The 22,099-nt window shown below is 41.2% G+C and overlaps 1 protein-coding gene across 1 annotated transcript in view; it reads left to right on the top strand.

Moving 5' to 3' along the window:
- SLC1A3 (solute carrier family 1 member 3) overlaps window positions 1-22,099 on the top strand; it is a 91,320-nt gene that overhangs the window by 63,275 nt on the left and 5,946 nt on the right. The window contains exons 4-8 of the mRNA XM_005306904.3: window positions 7,751-7,955; window positions 9,778-9,820; window positions 15,615-15,910; window positions 18,629-18,862; window positions 21,150-21,344. Of these exons, the coding sequence (XP_005306961.1) occupies window positions 7,751-7,955; window positions 9,778-9,820; window positions 15,615-15,910; window positions 18,629-18,862; window positions 21,150-21,344 (973 nt within the window). The remainder of the gene's footprint in view (window positions 1-7,750; window positions 7,956-9,777; window positions 9,821-15,614; window positions 15,911-18,628; window positions 18,863-21,149; window positions 21,345-22,099) is intronic.

Genomic DNA, 22,099 nt, shown 5'->3' on the forward strand with positions numbered 1-22,099 from the left:
TGTGAGATCCCCAACTCTCTGTAGTCTGCTTTGGAGTTTACTATTTTGAGTAATTTAGTATCATCTGCAAACTTTGCCATCATATTATTTATCCCTTTTTCCCAGATCATTTATTAATATGTTGAACAGCACTTGTCCCAATACAGATTCCTGGGGGACACCACTATTTACCTCTCTCCATTCTGAAATCTGACCATTTATTCCTCCCTTTGTTTCCTGTCTTTTAACCAATTACTAATCCACAAAGGGACCTTCCTTCTTATCCCATGACTGCTTACTTTGCTTAAGAGCCTTTGACTGCTTTGAGCCTTAAGAGGGACCTTATCAAAGGCTTTCTGCAAATCCAGATACACTACATCTACAGGATCACCCTTCTCCACATGCTTGTTAACTACCTCAAAAAATTCTTATGGATTGTTGGGGCATGATTTCCCTTTACAAAAGTTGTGTTGACGCTTCCCCAACAAATTGTTTGCATCTACGTGTCTAATAATTCTGTTCTTTAGTACAGTTTTAACCAATTTGCCTGGTACTGAAGTTAGGTTTATCAGCTGTAATTGATAGGATTGCCTCTGGAGTCTTTTTTTAAAAAGTGGCGTCACATTAGCTATCCTCCAGTCATCTGGTACAGAAGCTGATTTAAGTGATAGGTTATATACTACACTTAGTAGTTCTGCAATTTCATATCTGAGTTCCTCAAAACCTCCTCTACTGACACCTCAATCTGGGATTTTTCCTCAGGTTTGTCACCTAAAAAGAATGGGTCAAGTATGGCTCTCTCTCTCACATCCTCTGCAGTGAAGACCAAAGCAAAAAATTAATTTAACTTCTCTGTAATAGCCTTATCTTCTTTCAGTGCTCCTTGAGCACCTCAATCGTCCTTTGTTTGAAAGGCTTCCTGCTTCTCATGTACTTAAAAAAAAATTCTGTTAGTTTTTGAGTCTTTTGCTAGTTGCTCTTAAAATTCTTTTTTGGTCTGCCTAATTATACCTTTACATTTGACTTCCCACAGTATATGCTCCTTTCCCCTCCTCAGTAGGATCTGACTTCCAATTTTTAAAGGATGATGTTTTGTGTCTAACCACTTCTTTTATTCTGTTGTTTAACAGAAGTGGAATTTTTTTTTTGGTCCTCTTACTATTCTTTTTAATTTGGGATGTACATTTAATTTGATCCTCTATTATGGTATTTTTTTAAAGTTTCCATGCAGCTTGCAGGCATTTCATTCTTGTGGCTGTTCCTATTAATTTCCATTTAACTAGCTTTCCCTTTTTTGTGTAGTTCATCTTTCTGAAGTTAAATGCTACTATGGTGGGTTTCTTTGGTATTTTTCCACCCAAAAGAATGCTAATTTAATTACATTATGGTCGCTATTACTGATCTTCATCTCTTGGACCAGATCCCTTGCTTCACTTAGGACTAAATCAAGAATTTCCTCTTCCCCTGTGCATTCCAGGACTAGCTGCTTCAAAAAGCAGTCATTATTGGTGTCTAGAAACTTTATTTCTGCATCCTGTCCTGAGGTGACATGTATCCAGTCAATATGGAGATAGTTGAAATCCACCATTATTATTGAGTTTTCTATAACAGAGTTCAAAAAAGAACTAGATAAATTCATGGAGGATAGGTCCATCAATGGCTATTATCCAGGATGGGCAGGGATGGTGTTCCTAGTTCCTAATAAACCTAAGACCCTCCTCTCTACACCATTGTCTCATCCATACACTGAGACCCTGCAGTTCTGTGTGTCTAATTGGCCCTGTGCATGGAACTGGAAGCATTTCAGAGAATGCTATCCTGGAGGTCCTGGACCTTAATCTCTTATCTAGCAGCATGAATTTGGCCTCCAGAACCTCTCTCCTACCTTTTCCTATGTCATTGTTATCTACATATACCATGACCACCTCCTTCCCAGCACTGCTCATAACTCTGTCAAGGTGTCTCAAGAGATCTGCAACCTTTGCACCTGGCAGGCAATTCACCATGCGGATCTCCCAGTCATCACAAACCCAGCTATCTATATTTTTAATAGTCAAATCCCCCATTACTATTACCTGTTGCTTCCTAATAACTGGGTTGCCTCTCCTGGTGAAGTATCCTCAGTGTGAGATGATACCATGACATCATCTGAAAGGAGGGTCTCAACTATGGGATCATTTCCCTCCACTCCAGTTTGATGTTTTCCTTGCCTGAGATTTTCATCCTCCTCAATGGCACAGAGGCTGTCATACTGGGGTGGGACTGCTCTACTGTGTCCCAGAAAGTCTCATCTACGTATCGCTCTGTCTCCTTAGCTCCTCCAGTTCAGCCACTCTGTTCTCAAGAGCCCATACTCGGTCTCTGAGGGCTTTTTCTCTTTGCACCAAATACAACACATATGTGACCTGCTCAAAAGGCAGGTAATCATACAAGCTGCATTCAGTGCAATAAACCAAATAACCCCCACTCTGCTGCCGGACTTCTGCCTGCACTCTTTTTAACTCCTGCAGCTTTTTTGGTTTGGTTTGGTTTTTTGGGGGGGTGGCTTCAGGGCAGTGTTTATTGGCCTAAGTTTAGAGAATGTTAGGTGTATCTTGCTCTCTCGCTCCCTCTCTAAACTACCTCATAAAACTCCTGTTTGCTGCTCCTGGTCGCTAGCTGGTCACTTAGGAACTGGTTTTTAAACCCCTGTTTTCCCTAAGTTAGCCCCCACCTGCTGGTTAATGGTTCCTAAAGAGATTAGGGATCAAAGCATTGTTAAGAAGCTCTTAGATTTGCTAGCAGGCCGCTAGGGGCTCAGCACACAGGCCCCCAAACAGACCACACTATATACTACAGTCAAGCAGCAAGAACACAAATAGACAACAAACACCTCCCCCCCCCCCCCCCCGCCCTCCCTCCAAGGGTCATCTAATTGCTCCTCCTTCACCTGGAAAACTCCCTCACAATACCCCGCTGTTTGCTGATCCTGGTCTCTAGCTGCTGATCAGCAATGTGCCATTAGCTGTGTAATCTTTTCTGTTCAGCTGTTTTATTAAATTCTGCTCATGTATGTAGAAAAGCTAAAAGGTCAAGGGCAGAAATATATCCTTGATGGACTATGATGTACTGGCATATTAAAGGTAGATGTGGGCTTGAACCAGATTTGAAAAGTTCACTACCCCTGACTTTGGGGTGTCTAAAATCCATCATTTGATCAGGATGCCCATTTTTCAGCTTGACCCCAACTCTAATCAAAGGGAAGTGCATTCCAAAGTTGCAGGACTGGATGGAGAAGGCTTGCCTCTTAAGATTATACCCTGGAGCAGTCAGCAGCTCCAAAGCCACTGACTTTAAGTGCTATGATGAAAATGTCTATGGATTATATTCCTGGTGTTATTTAGGAGTACAAAAAAAATCACATATTTTATCATCAGTCTCTGGTTAGTTCTTTACCTTATCACAACACAAAACTACAAATTAGCTTATACCATCTCAGAACAACTTTACTGAGCCCTGTTTGCAATGATTAAGAAAATAAAATAATAATAATTATTAATAATAATAATAATCCAACTGGGTTCAAGAAAATCACCATATCACAGCCCTAGGCTAATTTGTATGGCTGTGCTCTGGTTGGGAAGGAATAAAATAGTGTCTGGTAGTCAATCATTTTTGGTAAGATGCAGTCTGTAATTACTGTATGCCCATAATTAACTACAACTCTTTGCACTCTCTCTCAATTACTGTTCTTGTTGCTACCTTTCCTAGTTCTCAAAACATTTTGTTCAATTTCCTCTCTAGCACCTTTGTTAGGGAGCGATGTACTGCTTTGCCCTTTGTCCCAAGCACTCTGGAGAACTGCTTGTTATGTCTTTATTTCAGCCACAGTATGACTGATTCACACTCATTTCAGGAGAAGAGGGGCAGAGAGTATGTGAAGAGGGCGGTGGAATTTGGGTTTGTTTTGAATCTTAGAAACCTCTTTTCCCCCAAACATGATTCCCATTCATCCTGTGTGTGTGTGGATACAAAAATTACAGGCACTCTGCTCATGGTTGTCTTGACAACAGCAAGGCATTCTTGTTTACGGTGACCAGTGGGCCTGCAAGTTTCCCAGGCCCATGGGGAAGGGGAGGGCACACGAAGAAGAAGAAGATGGAGCAGAGATGAATGAGATGGCAGAGTAGTTGAGAGCCAGCAGCCATGTGGGAGAGCAAGCTGCGAGCAGGATTAAAGGGGCACATACATCTCCACAGAACAATGGGAGCTTTTGCTGGCTTTCTATGGAAGAAAAGAATATGTACACAATGGCCTGTGACACATAAAAGCCTCAGAGCTAACTTTATTGCTTCTCCATTAAGGACTTTGCCAGAGACCCATTCAGCCCTAAGAAGTCTCATCAACCCTTAAAAATAATTAAGAAAATAAAACCTTTCATTCTTTCTTGTTTTAAAAAAATCTGGATTTTTTTGGATAATTTTTTTATAGTGTTGACACAATGAAAGCTGTTGAAAGCTTTGGGCTCAATCCTGCAAAGTGCCAACAGCTTCTCGTAAGGCGCTGAGTGCCCTTTGCTGCCAATGACTTCAGTAAGAGGTGAGGATACTCAGTACCTCCCAGGAGCAGTCTCTGTGAGGTGGAAATTTGCCTCCTCCTCATATAGCAAAACATGATCCTTTGTTAATATTTGGCTCTCAACACTCTATCTTGAATATTTATTTTAGCACTCTTAACAGTCAAGAACAGGGGGCAGAGCAGTCAGCCCCTCCTTGCCTCAAACTAGAAAATCCTTTGTCTGAAGAAGAAAAGCAGGAATAAGACCAGAAAAACTGAAATACAAGGCAACATCACAGCATGATCGCAGAATAGGAAGCCAAGTTGGAAAGCAGCTTAGTAAGAAAAGAGTATGACTCCTGGTACCTACTCAGGGTCTCATCCAAAACCCACTGAAGCCAATGGAAAAAAAACTCCCATTGACTTCACTGGGCTCTGGATCAGCACCTTAGGATATGTTTATACTAATAAAAGACCCAGAGCTGACCTAGGTCAGCTGTCTCAGGTTCACAGGACTTGGACTACAGGGCTATAAAATTGCAGTATAGACATTCAGGCTTGAGTTGGAATCCAGGCTCTGAGTACCTGCAAGGGGAGCATTCCAGAGCTCAGGCTCCAGCCCAAGCCCAAATGCCTACATTGCAATTTTATAGCCCGGCAGCCCAAACTCCATGAGCCAGAGTTGGCTGACCTGGTCAAGCTGCAGCTGAGCCAGAGATCTTTTATTTGAGTGTAGACGTACTGTAAGACAACAAATCCAGCTCATCACACTACCCCCATGCCAGTCCAACAATGAAATAGGATCATAGGGTCTGATTCTGCAAAAGTGCTGATCACTTCCAGAGAGGTGTTGAGCAGCCCCAATTCCCACAGACTTTGGGAATCTGGCCAGTGGTACAAGGAGATGGTAAAACCTATAAAAGCATCAAGAGGCCAAACCTACAAAATCTCCAGGAGTTGAGGGCACTCAGCATTAGCCCCCAAGTCACCTGGCAAGAGCAGGACAGTATCTCCTGACAGACGACATAACAGAGACTATACCTGATCTTAGCTAAAATGCAGAGGAAAAAAATACACAGCATATTGCTACTTGTTTAGCAATATAGTACAAGGGGAATAAGAACATATGATCATTTAAACTCAAAATTCATAAGCAAAGTTTTGAACAAATTGACTTGAAAAGTGAATATAAATTTATTCTTGATTTTGTTAATCTCACATGTTCTTTCTATCTTTGTTAATTATAGATTTTTTTTATCATGCTGAAGAACTAAAAATATAATCCTAACAAATCCCATCTGGTATAAAAATTGAACGTGTTCATTATGGAACAGAAAGGGCCAACAATTACTAAGTTTGTGTTTAGACATATTAGTAAAGTAGGGTGAATATTTGAATTCTTTTGTGGAACTTTGGAAAAAAAAAAAAAAAAGGGTTTATCTTTGAAAAAAAAAAAGATAAAAGGGTTTTTATGATTTACTTCCTGTTTAAAAAAATACTACTCCCTCTTTGCACTCACTAGTACTGTATATAACATCCAAGGATCTCAAAGCACATAACAAACGTGGAATTAGACTTCACAACATCACAGTGAGCTACCGTGGCAAGTACGATGACCTCATTTTACAGATGAATGATCTGAGGGACAGAGGAGTTACAGGCCATATATTCCAAAGGTTGGATTCCCATTTGACAATAAAATTTGTGCTTGTAAAATTTTGCCCTTGCATTAGAAGTAGAAGTTTAAAACAGGCAGTTAAAGATGTCAGTATAGCAATCTCCTTCTGCATCATTTTGTGGGTACAATTTTTACACAAAAAGGGAGTGCAAATGAAAGGCTTGAGTGACATGATCACATTCACACCAGAAGTCTATGGCGGAGCCAGGAATGGAACCCAGGTGTCTCTTTTGATCTTAGTTACATCAGTGTACATCTATGGTAATACCCTTGTAACTCTAAACAGTGCATATTTACAGCAATTACAATGTATAATAAATTTTACAAAAACAAATCAATTTAACTAGGTCATGGTTCTTGTTTTAGGTTTGCATATTATTTATGTTCAGACACTTTATATTCATGGCAGTCCTTTTTTATATGTTGCATGTTTTACCTATGAGATAGGTTCTCAAAATGGGTGCCTTTCACTGTACTTCATAAATTCAAAGACAGACATAAATGAAAAGACAATGCTCAGATACTATAGTGATTGGTATCAATATAAGAACCGAGAAAGACTGATTTTAAATAACTGTGTTAGCATCCCAAATGCAGACTGGGAAGGTGTTTCACCCCTTAAAGTGGTAACAAGAGGAGCACTAACCATATCTGTTTATAGAGTGATGGATCAATCACCCCAACAGTGCATTTCCTAGGATCCTTGGGAAATTCATACTTAGAGAGCCAGAGTTCCTCTTGGGTCTCCTATTACAGAAAGGCTCCTCCACTTGAAAACCACAATCTGACCCTGTTTGTGCAACCTAGTGAACAAATGATTAAGTAGATGCCACATTGGGCACCCTGGGATCCACATTAAATCAGAATTGTACTAAGATCAGCCAAGTGTTAGGATTAATGTCTCAAACGTTTGGGACGCCTACAAAAGATTCCAAATGTTTAATTCGTACAATCGCAAGGATTTTCTGAATTAAGCTAATGTCACTTAATCTATTTGAATCTCCCATGGCTTGGGCCAGAGGTAAACCCAGGTCATTGCATTAAACATTTAAGAAAGGCCCTCCATGCACACACACCTCTATAAACACATCAGGTAGTCAATATTGTCTAAAGGTACTCTGTGATTTCTTCCCTGCCATTCCAGATTAAATGCAGCAGATTTCTATGAAGCATTTTTGGATTATGCTTAATCTGTCAACCAAAACTCAATGTATTATCTCTGTGGTACAAAGGAATTGCCACATCGGATCAAACCAATGGTTACTCTAGTTCCGTATCCTGATTCCAACAGTTGCTAACACCAGATAATTCAGAGGAGAGTTAAGCTCTCCGTAGAGACAATTTATGCAATAACAAGCATGGGGGGCGGGGGATGCAACAATAGCAGCACTACCTGTGAAGAGGAACAGAGTCGTTTTACTAGGCCAGTATAACTTGGGTTTCTTTAAATGTACTTGTTATCAGAACTCCTCTCACAAAGCCATACTCAGGTTGCTGAGTTTACAATCTTTACTCACAGTTTTATGAGGTGAATGTCCTTGTGCTTAAATTTATTAGGAACGGCTGCCCTGGATAATAAAGCATCAGGGAGGATGGGAATGCGAGCAATAGTCTACTACATGTGTACTACGATCATTGCTGTAATTATTGGTATAATCATTGTGGTCATCATCCACCCTGGGAAAGGTACAAAGGAAAATATGCACAGAGAAGGCAAAATTATGAAAGTGACAGCAGCAGATGCCTTTCTTGATTTAATCAGGTATGGATATTATATTGTACATCTTCTGTAGCAGTGGCAACAGCAGCAATATTTAGATGTACATCACAAGGAAAATTAACATAGACAATCTGGGACAGTGACTAGCTAAACTAGCCAAACTTCACTTGAAGCTGGTGATGCCAATAGTGTCATTACAAAATACAGAACTAGCACAGTAAGTACTTTCAAATAAGCAGCTGAACAAAATGTCAAGGAAAGAAACTGCTTTTAAAATTCAAAGCAATGTTGTGTTCAGAAACCTGCTTTACTGCCTCCACATGTTCCTCTTCTCCCCCCAAAACTACAACTTCTAACACCAAGTTCCTCTCCTCTCCTTTACCCCGTACTCCAACAAGAATCTCATTCCACCTGAATCCATTCATTTAGTCATTCATCTTATTTTACATGGCAGCCCCTGCTTTGGGGCCATATGGTTACCTTTGCTCAATTTGCATGGAGAAGAGAGAGAAACCAGAGAAAAGTAGATAAAAAGCATGAAGCAGCATGGAGCAGAAGCAATGTAGCCTGTTTCCTCCAAGCTAAAAGAAACTCTGCAGTGCCATTTTTATCCAACTGATGTTCCACAGGGGTGTGCCAGGAAGTGGGGAAGCAGATAATGAATGTGAACCCAATGGCTTTACCACCAAGGAATTCAGAAGAAGTTCATGCTTTGTTAACTCCAGCAGAGGGGGTCACAGAGCACAGACACGGAGGGAGACCTCCAAGAGCCATTCTGCCAGGAAGGTGGGCTCCAGAATGGAGCAAGAAGAGGCTTTCACTCAAGATAATTCTTCAAGATCAGCTAGGTGCACACTGGCATTTATTCCTTGCGGAATTTCAGCGTTGTGGAAAAAACACTTGTAATACATATAAAATATTACCTTAAAATACTTTATGCCATGTCAAATGTACTTTAACATTAGAAAGAGAGCTGTATGAACAGATTTTTCAGTTTGATGGCAATTTCAAAAAATAATAAAAAAATTGTTTTGGATCAAATGAAAAATAAAAATTTTAGACAAACTGATAAAAAAAATTGCTTTGGGTCAAACAAAATGAAACATTTTTGTTCAATTTTGATCATTAACGTTTTTTTAATTTAAAAAAAGTAAAATAAAAGGAACTTTCAAAACAAAAAGTCCTTTCAAATCGAAAAATTGAAACACTGTTTTGAAAGTGTCAAAACAAAATGTTTCAATATTTTTGGGGAAATTTTGTTAGTTTTTTTTTTTTTAACTGAAACAATTTGGCAAAATTGACATGAATGTGTGAAATGTTTAAGTGTCACTGAATCTGCATCATTTGCTGAAAAAAATATTTTGGTCAAAAAATTTCATCCAGCTCTAATTAGGAAAACTTACTGACTATTCCCTTTTAGTAATCACAGTAAGATACACTAGATTGTGTGACTATCAAAATGTCAGCAGTTTTCATTTGAAAATAAGTGGTGCTGCATTACATATTGAGCAAAGTTAATCTGTATCCAGATCATTTTAATAAATACCTATACCAAAAAAGTCAGTACAGACCCTCTAATCATGTTCATTTGGCAAACCAACCAACATTCTGTTTCATGGCCAGGCCTGTTATGTAGGATTTGAAATACAGTTCTTTACTCACTGGCCCAAAGCATCCCTCCTAAATTTTCTTGAAAATTTAAGGTAATACTATAAATGAAGCCCTATTCAGTGTAACATATACACATGTATTTTTTCATCTTAGTGATCCTTTAGTAATCAGTTTATCCCCATCAGCTGAGCTACTGGTTAATTTGTTGCTAGAACGTGATTAATATTTCTAACATTTTATCTCTTTTTCACAGAAACATGTTCCCTCCAAACTTGGTGGAAGCCTGCTTTAAACAGGTAAAACTGTGCTGTTATTTCTAACTGAAACTCCAATATGGTATCTTTCATGTAGTAAATTAAAGACTGAAATGTTATTAATGTTTTTTTAAGGAACAGCCAATGATTTTGCTTGTCCTTACAGCAATCATGGACCTTACATGTACTGTTATTTTTCAGCTAAAGAAAATGAACTAAAATGGACATTTGTTTTCATTCATTTGTACAGTGGTACTTGCTGTGAGAACTTGGGAAAACCCACTTAAGCCAGCAAGCTCAAAAATTAAAACTTCTCCAGATCTTCCTGATTCATGAGCCTAAGGCATGCTTAATGAAAATCAATGGAGAATTTTCTTTTCAAAGACAATATTGGGCTCAGGGGGACGAGGACATGGTGAATAATCAATGTACTATTGGTACAAAGGCTGGAACGCATCCAGGAATATCACATGGGAAGTCTGCAAAGAACATAGGTTGGAAGTAGAGGAGCCAACTCTGCATACTTCAAAGGCAAAGCATATAGGTCTAATTATTATAAAGTATTGCTTGTATTTCTTACTTACTGCCTGATGATAAGGCAGGAATGCCACTTAATTGTTACTTATCGTGATCCTCCACCTGTAGTCTAGCCCTAACCAACATTCCTGTTAAAAGGGAAAAACAAAAGACACTAATAAGATTTTTAAATTCCCTTTAAAAACTTTGGAGGGCAATACATGAATATAATAAGCCTTCTACATATATGTATGTTGCTATGAATATGATTATTTCTTTGATACTATAGTTTCTCATCTTTAGCTGATGCTATACACCATTCATTAGTGTCTGTATCAGAAACTTTGCCTGGAGCCATTGCTGTATCTTGAGGTTTCTCTATGCCTTACAATATCTTTAAAATGTCTCACCTTCAAGTGCTCAGTAGTCAGGGGGTCTAGTCTTATTAAATAGTCTCAGTAACACTCCAAGCTACCATGGAAAAGAGTTCTGAACAAACACCTGAATGAGGCCAGTTTAAATGACTGATAGCAGTGAACAGCAAAGTAGTTCATACTAGTTGTTTTAAACCCAGTATATGCAAGGAGATTTTACCTTAGTATGAGAGTTAAATTTTTATTTAAATGCACAATTTCCACTCTATACAATGCAAGAACTGTTATGCAAATAAAAATGTTCTGTAGGTTTTGTTGACAAACATTCTGTGCTTCTCAATTTACCTTACAGAATAGAAGAATTGCCAGAAATAGCTGAATAAATAGGAGATATTTAGGGACAATTGTTTCTGGCTGGTCCCTTTCATCATTAGACTGTGCTTACTGAGAAAGCATCTCTTTAAATCTGTTCATTTCGGCATTATTAATGTTTAAATCATACCTTGAACTTAGAATTAAGTAAGATAAATAAAATACAATGGGATTTTTAAAAACTAGAAATTATTTTATCATCAAATCTGTAATATAAAATATTAATCCATTTCACAGCAGACATAATTATGGGCCAGATTTACAAAGGTCTTTAGACATCAAAATACCCTGGCCCTGTAGCCTTCTTTTCAAAAATTTACTTTAAGGTTTTCAGTGTGTTTCTCAGAAGACTTGTGAAGAAGGTATTATTTAACTGGCACAGTCTGGTTCACTAACATTCTAAGAATTAGCATAAAGACTGAAAATTCTGACACACATTTCATAATCCTTTGTTCCCAAGAGATTACAATGATGTATGGCTGCAGAAACATGGAAACCACAATTGCCATCAGCTCTATATCCAAATTGCCATCAAATCTGCATCAAAATCAAGCAGTTCTGATAATCTTTTGAAAAACATGCTTATGTGGTAAATTCTGCGGTGACATGGTTCTCTGCTCTGTTGTTGCCTTCAAAAACGAATATATTTGCTTGAAGAGATTTGCAGAATATGCATTAGAGCCTTTTCTTTCTTTATCCTGCTAGCCCACACAGGAAATAATGTAGTGAAATATATTGAGGTTTTATTCTCCTGCCCTTACATACAAGTATTATGATTCTGTTTGAATCATTGGGTTTGAATCTATGACCTTCAGCACTGGAAACATGAGCCTTTACCTTTGAATTAAAAGAGTAGCTCTATTAAGCAGCAGCAGACCAGTTATTTCCAAATTTTGTACTCCATCCTCCCATGTGCTACAGCCCATGCTCATATATATCAACTATTAATGGTATGCTACAATACTGTGGTATATGACATTATATTGTCCTTACCATGACTCGTTTCCTTGAGGTGGACACTTGTTTTCCATTTGCATGACTGAGGAAAGTAGGAGAAAGGGGAGCGGAATGCAGCAGCCAGGGGAGTTGGGGGAGCAGGAGTAACTGTGGGTAGTAAGGTAGTGGAAGGAGTCAGGGCAGACTGGGGGAAGGAGGGAGACCCTGGGATAGCCTGGAGTGGGTTACTGGGGGAGGGGAGAGAGGGGAGAGCCTGGAACCCTGGGGATTGTTCAGGCAGGATCTTGGAGCAGTCTTCCCCATTCTGCCCTTGCTTCCACTTCCCTTTCCACCCTTTGACCACCCCCACCTCCTGTTCTGTTCTGTTCCCCTCCATTCTCTATCAGCAAAACCCTGAGGCAACAAGCTGGTGCCTCCTCTCCCTGCCCTCCCACTCTCTGCTGGCAGGTAGGAGGAATCTCCACAAGGACTGCACCAGCAAGAGGAGCATTGAGAGTGGTGGAGCAGACAGTCTCTCTGCACTCAGCGCCAGCACCACAGCAGCCACTGGTGGGAAGGGGGAGTCACTACAGGGTAAAAAGGGCCTGCTCAGTCCCCACTGGGTGCATGCGAGGGTTGTTGTCAGAGCTGGGAAAACCCTGCCAATAAATTCCCAGCAAAAAAGTAGCACAAGGTTGTTAGGGCCCCACCACTGGGATCTAGCCCCACAGTCTGAGGGAGCCTATAGTGGACTTTTATTTGGACCAGGCACTAGAGAGGGACAAAGACCCACACTGCCATGGTGTGTCAAGCTGGAAAGAAAGGTGCTGACAGATAGATTTTGTCAGGAAAGTTAAAGTGCTTTCCCTCCCCAATAAATCAGTTTTACCACCTCTAGTCCCCTGCTTTTCCTCAGGCAGTTCATCATCACTACCAACGTCCCATTCTAAGCTAGGCAATACACTTCTTTAGATGTTTGGGAATTGCCTGGGAATTTTTGTGTTACTCTCTTCTCCCACTATGGAAGAACACATATACTACTGCCTCCCTGTCTCTCTCAGATCTCTTCCAGTGCATCAGTAACAGGTTTGGATCACTGCTAGCCTCAGAGGGTTAAACTAAATTGTGTGAGTCTTTACACCAGTTGTGTCCATCCATGTGATAAGTGTCAAAGTCTTCACTCCACTGTACATTGACAACTTGTTTTTGTGATTTCTATTAGCAGTGGATGAAACTCAAATGATTCAGTTCCAGTAAGTATCCAGATAGCTTGGGTGCTTATCTGATGCTTAGATAAATTTATTCAAACTCTTCTCTCTTCATAATCCCCGTATTCTCTCTCACTCATGACATTCTAATAGATTCCTAGCACAGCCTTCTAGCCCCCTAACCACTAGGTGATGCCACCAACTAACACCGTCCATCACAGAGACTTCAAAGCAGTTGCTCCTGGAAATGTGGCTGCTGTTGGTACTCCTACATAAATGGCAGCAAGACTTGTTGAAAAGCAGCCTGGGGTTGATGTTGTTGACTCAGCAATTCAATCATCGATTTCAAGACCTAATACATTTACTCCCTTTGTTAGGAAGCTGTTTCATCTTGCCCTGACACTATCTGTAAGCAGATGGAGTTCCCACCCTGCTCCTAACACAATACACTCACTGGCTGCAGGCCAAACTTACGCCCTTCTTGGGATTTCCTTTATTGCAAACTAAAAAGCAACAACAAAATATAAACCTCAGCCTATATTTTCTCCTGAGACCAACTAGAATTCTTCCCTGCACTAATACTGTGTCCTAGACCCTAGTTTTCTGTGCCTCAGAATGACACCCATTATCAACTCAGACCCTTTCATATCCTGGTTTAGCATTAAAAGGATGCCATAATCTGTTGACAGGGTGAGTCAGCAGAAAAGCTCTACATCTGTGCAGGGTTCTAGTGCCTGACATCAGGATGAATCAGCAGAAGAGTTCTGAATCTCTCTGTAAGGTCCTTGAACTTGATACCCTATTTCATGCCCTTAAAAATAATATTAACTAATAAAGGATCAAGTCTTTCCCTATATTGAAATGGAATTTGAGAAATGGTACTTCCACCGGGAGTTAAGAACTGAATCCAGCTTTATGCCTGCAATGGTTAAGCAAATACTCTTGAGCAGTGAATCAAGACTTTGTGTCTGATGTATGGAATCCAACCACACCTCAGACCAGTTGAACTCTTTTCTTCCCCTACACTCAGGTTGCTGTTCTTAGTCACAAGAATGCCAACTGTGCATTCATTTCACTTAAAAACTTCCAGAGTCTTGCAATAGTTTTGAACGATTAGTAATAGTACTGAACTCTTTGGGCCTGATCCTCATTATCAGTGGGTAGGTGTAATGGGGTAAAATTATCAACATCACCTAAGTGACTTAGATGCCTAAGTACCATTGGGTGCAATGAGATAAAAGTTCCTGAGTCACTTAAGCCTTGGCTACACTGGTGCTGTACAGCGCTGCAACTTGCTGCGCTCAGGGGTGTGAAAACGCCCCCCCCCCGGAGCACAGCGAGTGCAGCGCTGTAAAGCGCCAATGTAATCAGAGCCTGCAGCGCTGCACGCTCGCTCACAGTGCTGCAAGCTACTCCCCTCGGAGAGGTGGAGTACATACAGCGCTGCGAGAGAGCTCTCACAGCGCTGGCGGCACGACTACACTCGCGCAGCAGCGCTGTGAATTCCCGAGTGTAGCCAAGGCCTCAGGTGCTTTTAAAAAATTTTACCCAGAGAGGTGTAAAGGTTGCCTTTATGTAAATGAGAATTAGGTTCCTTGTGTTTAGACAGGATAGGGCTGTGATTTGTTTTCTGGTACAGATATAAATATGCAGGATATGAAATTATCATGGGAAAAATAGAAATGAATGCATTGTGGAATATTGTTTTCAAAGCAAAGATTTGGAGAACGCTGAGAATTTGAATCTGATTTGTCCACTTGATGTCAGTGGTCACACGAGACAGAATTCTTTTGTAAACAAAGAGGTAAATCAATAACAAATGGTTAAAAGAGAGAGACAAATTCATGGCTTTGTCATGGAAAAAATATGTAAAAGTCCTAATTTCAGTATTTAACAAAGGAAAAGTCATGATACATGATACTTATATTATCTTTAAATTTATTTTTCCAGTAGAAAAGTGTGAAATATCTGTGATCAATAGTTTAAAAGCATATAAAGAGCCAAAAAAGTCCAATTAATGGAAAAGTCTTGCTGAGTAGTAGGCAAACTCAGTGAAAAAATCATGACTCATTATAAAAACACAAACTAAAAGACACATTTTTGTCACAAAAATCATATATCTGACAAACATACAGCTTTGATCATGACTATGAGAAATATTAATCTGGAGCACATGAATTCTTGAAAATAAAGGTGAAATGCTGGCCCCATTGAAGCCAATGCAAGGTTTTCCATTTACTTCAGGGGAATCCAGAATTTCACCCTAAAACTTTATTTTACCCCTAAATATGACACAAACTAATAACTCAAAAGACATTTTAAAATGGGGAAGTAATAATGCTAGTATCACAAGAGTGATAAATGACGAGTGTACTTGTCTGTTTTTAGAGTAAGTCACTCTGTTTTCTGTCTTTTCTTCTTTTTTTTAAGTTCAAAACGAACTATGACAAGAGAATGTTTAGAGTAGCAATTCCACCCAATGAAACATCTGTTGTGGCTTCCGTAATAAACAATGTATCAGAGGCAATGGAAACCCTAACTCGAATGAAAGAGGAGGTGATCCCTGTTCCAGGTGCCGTCAATGGAGTGAATGCATTGGGACTGGTGGTCTTCTCAATAAGCTTTGGATTGGTGATTGGGAACATGAAGGAGCAAGGGCAGCCATTAAGACACTTCTTTGATAGCCTTAATGAAGCTATCATGAGATTGGTAGCTCTAATCATGTGGTAAGTGCCTCTGTTAAATGCTATGTTAAATTATTATGTCAAAATGTTTTGAACATTCAGCACCAGTATGTGCTGGATACTGAGGATCTGTGTTTTGTATGAGGTCAGATTAGAAGTTCATTGTTCAGCTTTGCTGGAAGGAGGACAGGAAAGACTGGCTGTGATTTTGTTAGGCCACAAGTTTATTCCTAAATGTCAGTGAGTACCTGGCAGATAAAAGTGTACAATGCAGGTAATTCCATAATCCTTTACATATGCCTGGGGGGGGGGCTGCTAACAGCCCTCCCCCTTTATTCATCCTGGTCCCCAGCCAATCCGCTGCTGTAATCTCACCACCTGCCCCCCTCAAATGTGGGTTAAGGGGGCTATAAAAGAGGTGGGGTTGGCTCCCTGCTGTGCCAGTCATAGAAGCCCTGAAGCCTCCTTTCTCTTCATTTAAAGAATATCTCCTTTAAATCCTTTACCAATCCATTTTATGTGATCACTGTATCCCTTCCCTATGGAGTACCTGCACTAGACAGCCACCCACATTGACATAATGAGTCGCGACATCGTAACCTAACTGTCATTTCATGTTTGCCCCAACTAAGCCCCCAATCCACTGTAGGGAAGGTGAAAAAACCCACCTTGCCTTGGCCAATCTGGTGGTATAGGAAAAATGCCTTCCCAGACCCCTGAGAAAGGAGCAACTAGAGTAATCCCCACAGCAGATCATGAAAAACCTGGTATTTAACTATTTCTTGAGGTTGGGAGGATTGGTGATGCTCTACCTAATCCAGGTAAAAAGAGGGCTTTTCCTGAACCAGCGCAGACCTAAATAGTCTCCCCTCTTCCAGTCACCAGGGGCGGGGAATGGGTCAGCATCCCCCACACTGACCTGGTCTAAAGCTGCTGCAGCAAGTCACTGTCACACTCAGCAGTCTTTTCCAGGGGGGCAGCCTTTCCAGCCTAAAATGGGCCACACACCTTTTCCTTCAAGCCAGACAATGCCTCCACAGCTTAATGTACAGTGAGGTCATCATGGTCTCGTCTGGCCTTAAAAATCTATGAATCTAAGAATCTTCTGCTGCTGAAAATTGGTATAGCTCCATTGACTTCACTAGACCTACCCCCATTTACAGCTGCTGAGGATCCAGTCCTGAAGGATAATATCTGTTTAGCTATTTCTATCTAAACATGGTGTTTTAAAATTGAGTTCTGCACACTGATAATCTGAAAAGGATCTAAATATTTTAATGTATATTCATCTCTTGATGCATGTGAGTAATTCCTATTGTCATTACCATTAAGAGGTAAATATACTCTCTAGAGTCAATGACAGAGTTTGCTTGGCTATAAAGATCCTCTTATCATATGCTAACTCCTATCACTCCTTCCCTCTAACTCTATAGGGAGGGAGACATAGCCACCATGTCAATGTCCCATTTATCAACAGTATGCCCATTATTTTCATTAGTTCAGAACACTATTTGCTTTTCCAATGTGCATAGCATATGAATATGTCACTGCTATTCACAAATGTTCATTCGCCTATGAATTGTTGTTAGTTTTTATATGGTATTCTACAGACAAATGACAATGAAATCCCTGCTCAGAAGGGTTACCATAAAATCTTTACAAAGTCTAAGATGCAACATTTCTCAGTCAGAGGTCAAATACAACAATTCATTTATGAAATGACATCTTCCCTCACATGCTACAGCTGATCATTTTACACAAACACATATACATCTCTAGTGTCATGGAAACTCCTTAAGTAATGGATGAAAAGCTATAAAGAAGTTTATTTTTTCTAATAATTTCTAATATTTTTTCAAACATTTTGTCCTTTACAATCACATTTCTAAACATTATTAATTATGAATTGTTATTATTATCCTGGAAATGTTTGAGAATTTAAAATATGGAGTGAGAATTATTACATTGGGAAAACTTTAAGGTGGGTTTGATGGCTGCTGAGTGTCATGTTATAATCAATGTAATAATCAAGTTATGTTATTTTACATGAGTGTAGTAAAATGACAGGTAACAACTTTGTAAATAAGACCCTGTGAAAAGTCCAGCTGCAATTAAGATTATCTTTTATATACCTTAACTAGCAGGTTGACGTATTGAGTGCTAGATCCCGACCTCAGCTCTGGCTGAGTAGTATTTGGCACAGCTGAGGAAAGTGGTTTAAGCTACTTTTGCAAAGCCCCAACCCTGTGCATAGTCTCCATCATAAAAGCAGCCTCCAGGTGGCTCTACCTATCCTATGCCCATCTGCCTATGGCCTGAAGCAGCCTGGCATCAGCTTTCTGGCTGTACCCCTTTCCCCAACCATTTTCAGCACTGGGAACCAGAATGCAGGTGGCAAAGAAGCCACCACGCCAGCCCTACACAACCCAGGCATTCCTCTACACAGAGGTAATCCTCAGGGAATTGTTTTAAAGTGGCCTTTAAATGGCAGTCAGGACTCCACAGGAGTCCATCAGCTGTAGATGGCTGGGAAATGGACTGACTGCATTCTCTTCCTGACCTCCTTTTTGCTGACCCTGACCCCAGCAGAGCCACACAAGTGTTGCAGCCACTTTCACTGCTGTAGCCTCCACCAGGTTGACTTGTCACTGCCCAGGATCTTGAATTGGGTCCAGGATGTTTATGGTCATTATATCAGTATAACTTTGTAAACAAACATCTATTTGTTCAGCACATATTGATTTGCTTACTTATTTGTAGGTATGCCCCACTTGGTATCATGTTCTTGATTGCTGGGAAAATTGTTGAGATGGAAGATATGGGTGTGATTGGTGGACAACTTGCCATGTACACTGTAACAGTTATCATTGGTTTGCTCATTCATGCTCTTATTGTTCTACCACTACTCTACTTCCTGGTTGTTCGTAAGAACCCTTGGGTATTTATTGGAGGACTTCTGCAGGCACTGATCACAGCTTTGGGAACATCTTCAAGGTACGCTATGAAATTTTTAAGTCCCAATTATACATAAAATCTGACCAAAATGTTTCCAATCCTGCAGTCCATATGCAAATTTCCAACGGATGTCAATGAGAGGGCCTTAGTCTACACAAATACCATGAGGCATTAGAAAATGGATATGAGTCAACAGTGTGCCCTTGTTGCCAAGAAGGCTAATGGCATTTTGGGTTGTATAAGTAGGGGCATTGCCAGCAGATCGAGGGACGTGATCGTTCCCTAGGGTTACCATATTCAAACATTTAAAAAAGAGGACACTCCACAGGGCCCCACCCCCGGCCCCGCCCCAACCCCGCCACTTCCACGCCCCCATTCCAACCCCTTCCCCAAAGTCCCTGCCCCAACTCTGCCCCCTCCTCTGAGCACCCCGCATTCCCCCTCCTCCCTCCCGCTCTGATCTTGGTTGGGGGTTGCTAAGTGCTTCCCTGCTCCCCACTCGCCCTGCAGCCCCTGCACCCCCCCACCCCTGCAGCCTCTGTGCCCCCTGCCCCTGCAGCCTCTATGCCCCTGCCTGCCCTGCTCCTCCTCGCCCTGCAGCCCCTGCACCCCCCGCCCCTGCAGCCTCTGTGCCCCCTGCTCCCCACTCGCCCTGCAGCCCCTGCACCCCCCTGCCCCTGCAGCCTCTGCGCCACCCGCCTACCCTGCCGCCTCTATGCCCCTGGCTGCCCTGCTTCTCCTCGCCCTGCAGCCTCTGCACCCCTCCGCCTGCCCTGCCCCTGCGCCCCCCTGCCCCTGCAGCCTCTATGCCCCTGCCTGCCTTGCTCACCACTCGCCCTGCAGCCCCTGCACCCCCCCCACCCCTGCAGCCTCTGCGCCCCCCGCCTGCCCTGCCCCTGCAGCCTCTATGCCCCTGCAGCCTCTATGCCCCTGCCTGCCCTGCTCCTCCTCGCCCTGCAGCCTCTGCACCCCCCGCCTGCCCTGCTCCCCCACTCACCCAGCAGAGGGAGAGCTGCGGGCTCCACGTGGACCCAAACACTGTGCCGCGCTGCTCTGCGGGGGAGGAGGGAGCAGGGGAGGGGGAGGCACTCTGGCTGCTAGAGGCCCCAGTGGCTGCGAGTGGTTTTCAATCAGGCCCAGCCATCCAATCAGCCACGCCACACTCTGCATGAGGGGAAGGGGGAAATCCCAGACATTTCTACTTTATTAGAAATCCCCCCCCAGATGGCCATTTAAAGCCGGAAACCCGGACGGATGGTAACCCTATCGTTCCCCTCTATTCGACATTGGTGAGGCCTCACCTGGAGTACTGTGTCCAGTTTTGGGCCCCACACTACAAGAAGGATGTGCAAAATTGGAAAAAGTCCAGCGGAGGGCAACAAAAATGATTAGGGGGCTGGAGCACATGACTTATGAGGAGAGGCTGAGGGAACTGGGATTGTTTAGTTTGCAGAAGAGAAGAATGAGGGGGGATTTGATAGCTGCTTTCAACTACCTGAAAGGGGGTTCCAAAGAGGATGGATCTAGACTGTTCTCAGTGGTACCAGATGACAGAACAAGGAGCAATGGTCTCAAGTTGCAGTGGGGGAGGTTTAGGTTGGATATTAGGAAAAACTTTTTCACTAGGAGGGTGGTGAAGCACTGGAATGGGTTACCTAGGGAGGTGGTGGAATCTCCTTCTTTAGAGGTTTTTAAGGTCAGGCTTGACAAAGCCCTGGCTGGGATGATTTACTTGGGATTAGGTCCTGCTTTGAGCAGGGGGTTGGACTAGATGACCTCCTGAGGTCCCTTCCAACCCTGATATTCTATGATTCTAAAAGGTGGTTTTCTGCCATGAAGAAATTTACAAATGTCACTGGATGTACTGCTGTAATTACTATGGCCACAAAGTTAAAACAATACAGGTCTGTCTCATCTTACGCTGCGGTTACGTTCCGCAGTCAGCGCCTAAAGCGAAAATTGCGTATAATCAAAATTACATTGGGTGTAATGGCGGGTGGAATTGCCCGCACTACACAAACAGAATTTAAATTGTTTTTTTCTCTTTTTTGTTTTTTTGGTTTTTTGATTTTTGCCGACCTCATAAAGCTGAAATCGCACATGTTAAATGCGCCTAAGATGCGACAGATCTGTATCTAAACCTGAGAAATCTATGCTATAATATTATTGGTATGATAAACAACGTAGGCTGATATAACTGAATAAATTCATTGTCATAGACTAATTTTTTATGCTTTTAGACACTATTTCAGGCCTACTCCTCTCTTGTATAGAAGATTATTATATAAATGAGTATGTATCTATATTGTCTTTTTTCTTGTTTTAGTTCTGCCACCCTACCCATAACATTTAAATGTCTGGAAGAGAATAATGGAGTGGACAAGCGTATTACAAGATTTGTGCTCCCAGTGGGTGCTACAATTAACATGGATGGGACTGCTTTATATGAGGCTTTGGCTGCAATTTTCATCGCACAGGTTAACAACTTTGAACTGAACTTTGGGCAGATTATCACAATCAGGTACAGAAGCCATTTTCTATATACTTTGATTCAAGGTGCCTTTAAATAACAATGATGTGAACAACTGATCATTGCATTTAAGAGGGTCAGCAATAGCCATAATTTTAAAAGTATTTTACTTTAGATAGCTTGAGTGTCTATGCAGAACTTAAGAGCTGTAGATTTATATTCTGCTGTCCAGTGGGTGCATACTCCAGTTGCAACTTGTGTTAGAGAAAGTTATTACTATGAAGAATGCTAGAAGCAGAAATGGTGTTATTGAGATATAGCAAAGTAGTTGGTGTTGTCTAATTGTCTGTTTCTATTTGTGATTCATCTGCATGTTAAGTACGTACCATAAACAATCAGCACAGTAACATGCTACAATACCAATGCTAAGGGAATACAAATTAATTGGAGAAATCTCAAATTTTGTTCATTATGAACTTTGTGCTGTAAAGCATTTCTAGTTTTAAAAATGGTCATCCTAGTTCAATATTCAATCAAGACAAGGGAAAATTCTGCTTTTCAAAATTCAAAAGCCTCATGACTCATTTTGATTCTGGATATCTGCTCTCCAGTACATATATGAAACTTGCCATGGATTATATGGATACTGTCTTTCATATTAAGTTCTCCAGTATTACATAGGGATCATAAATGATGTGTTATCATTAGATCTGTGCTTTAAATCTTGATTCCTCCATAAGATACAGAAGATTATTTATCAAACAAAGATGAGCTGAGATCAAGAAAATTCAGATCGAGATCCACAT

The sequence above is a fragment of the Chrysemys picta genome, chromosome 6, assembly GCF_011386835.1.
Source record: "Chrysemys picta bellii isolate R12L10 chromosome 6, ASM1138683v2, whole genome shotgun sequence".
Taxonomy (NCBI): Eukaryota; Metazoa; Chordata; order Testudines; family Emydidae; genus Chrysemys; species Chrysemys picta.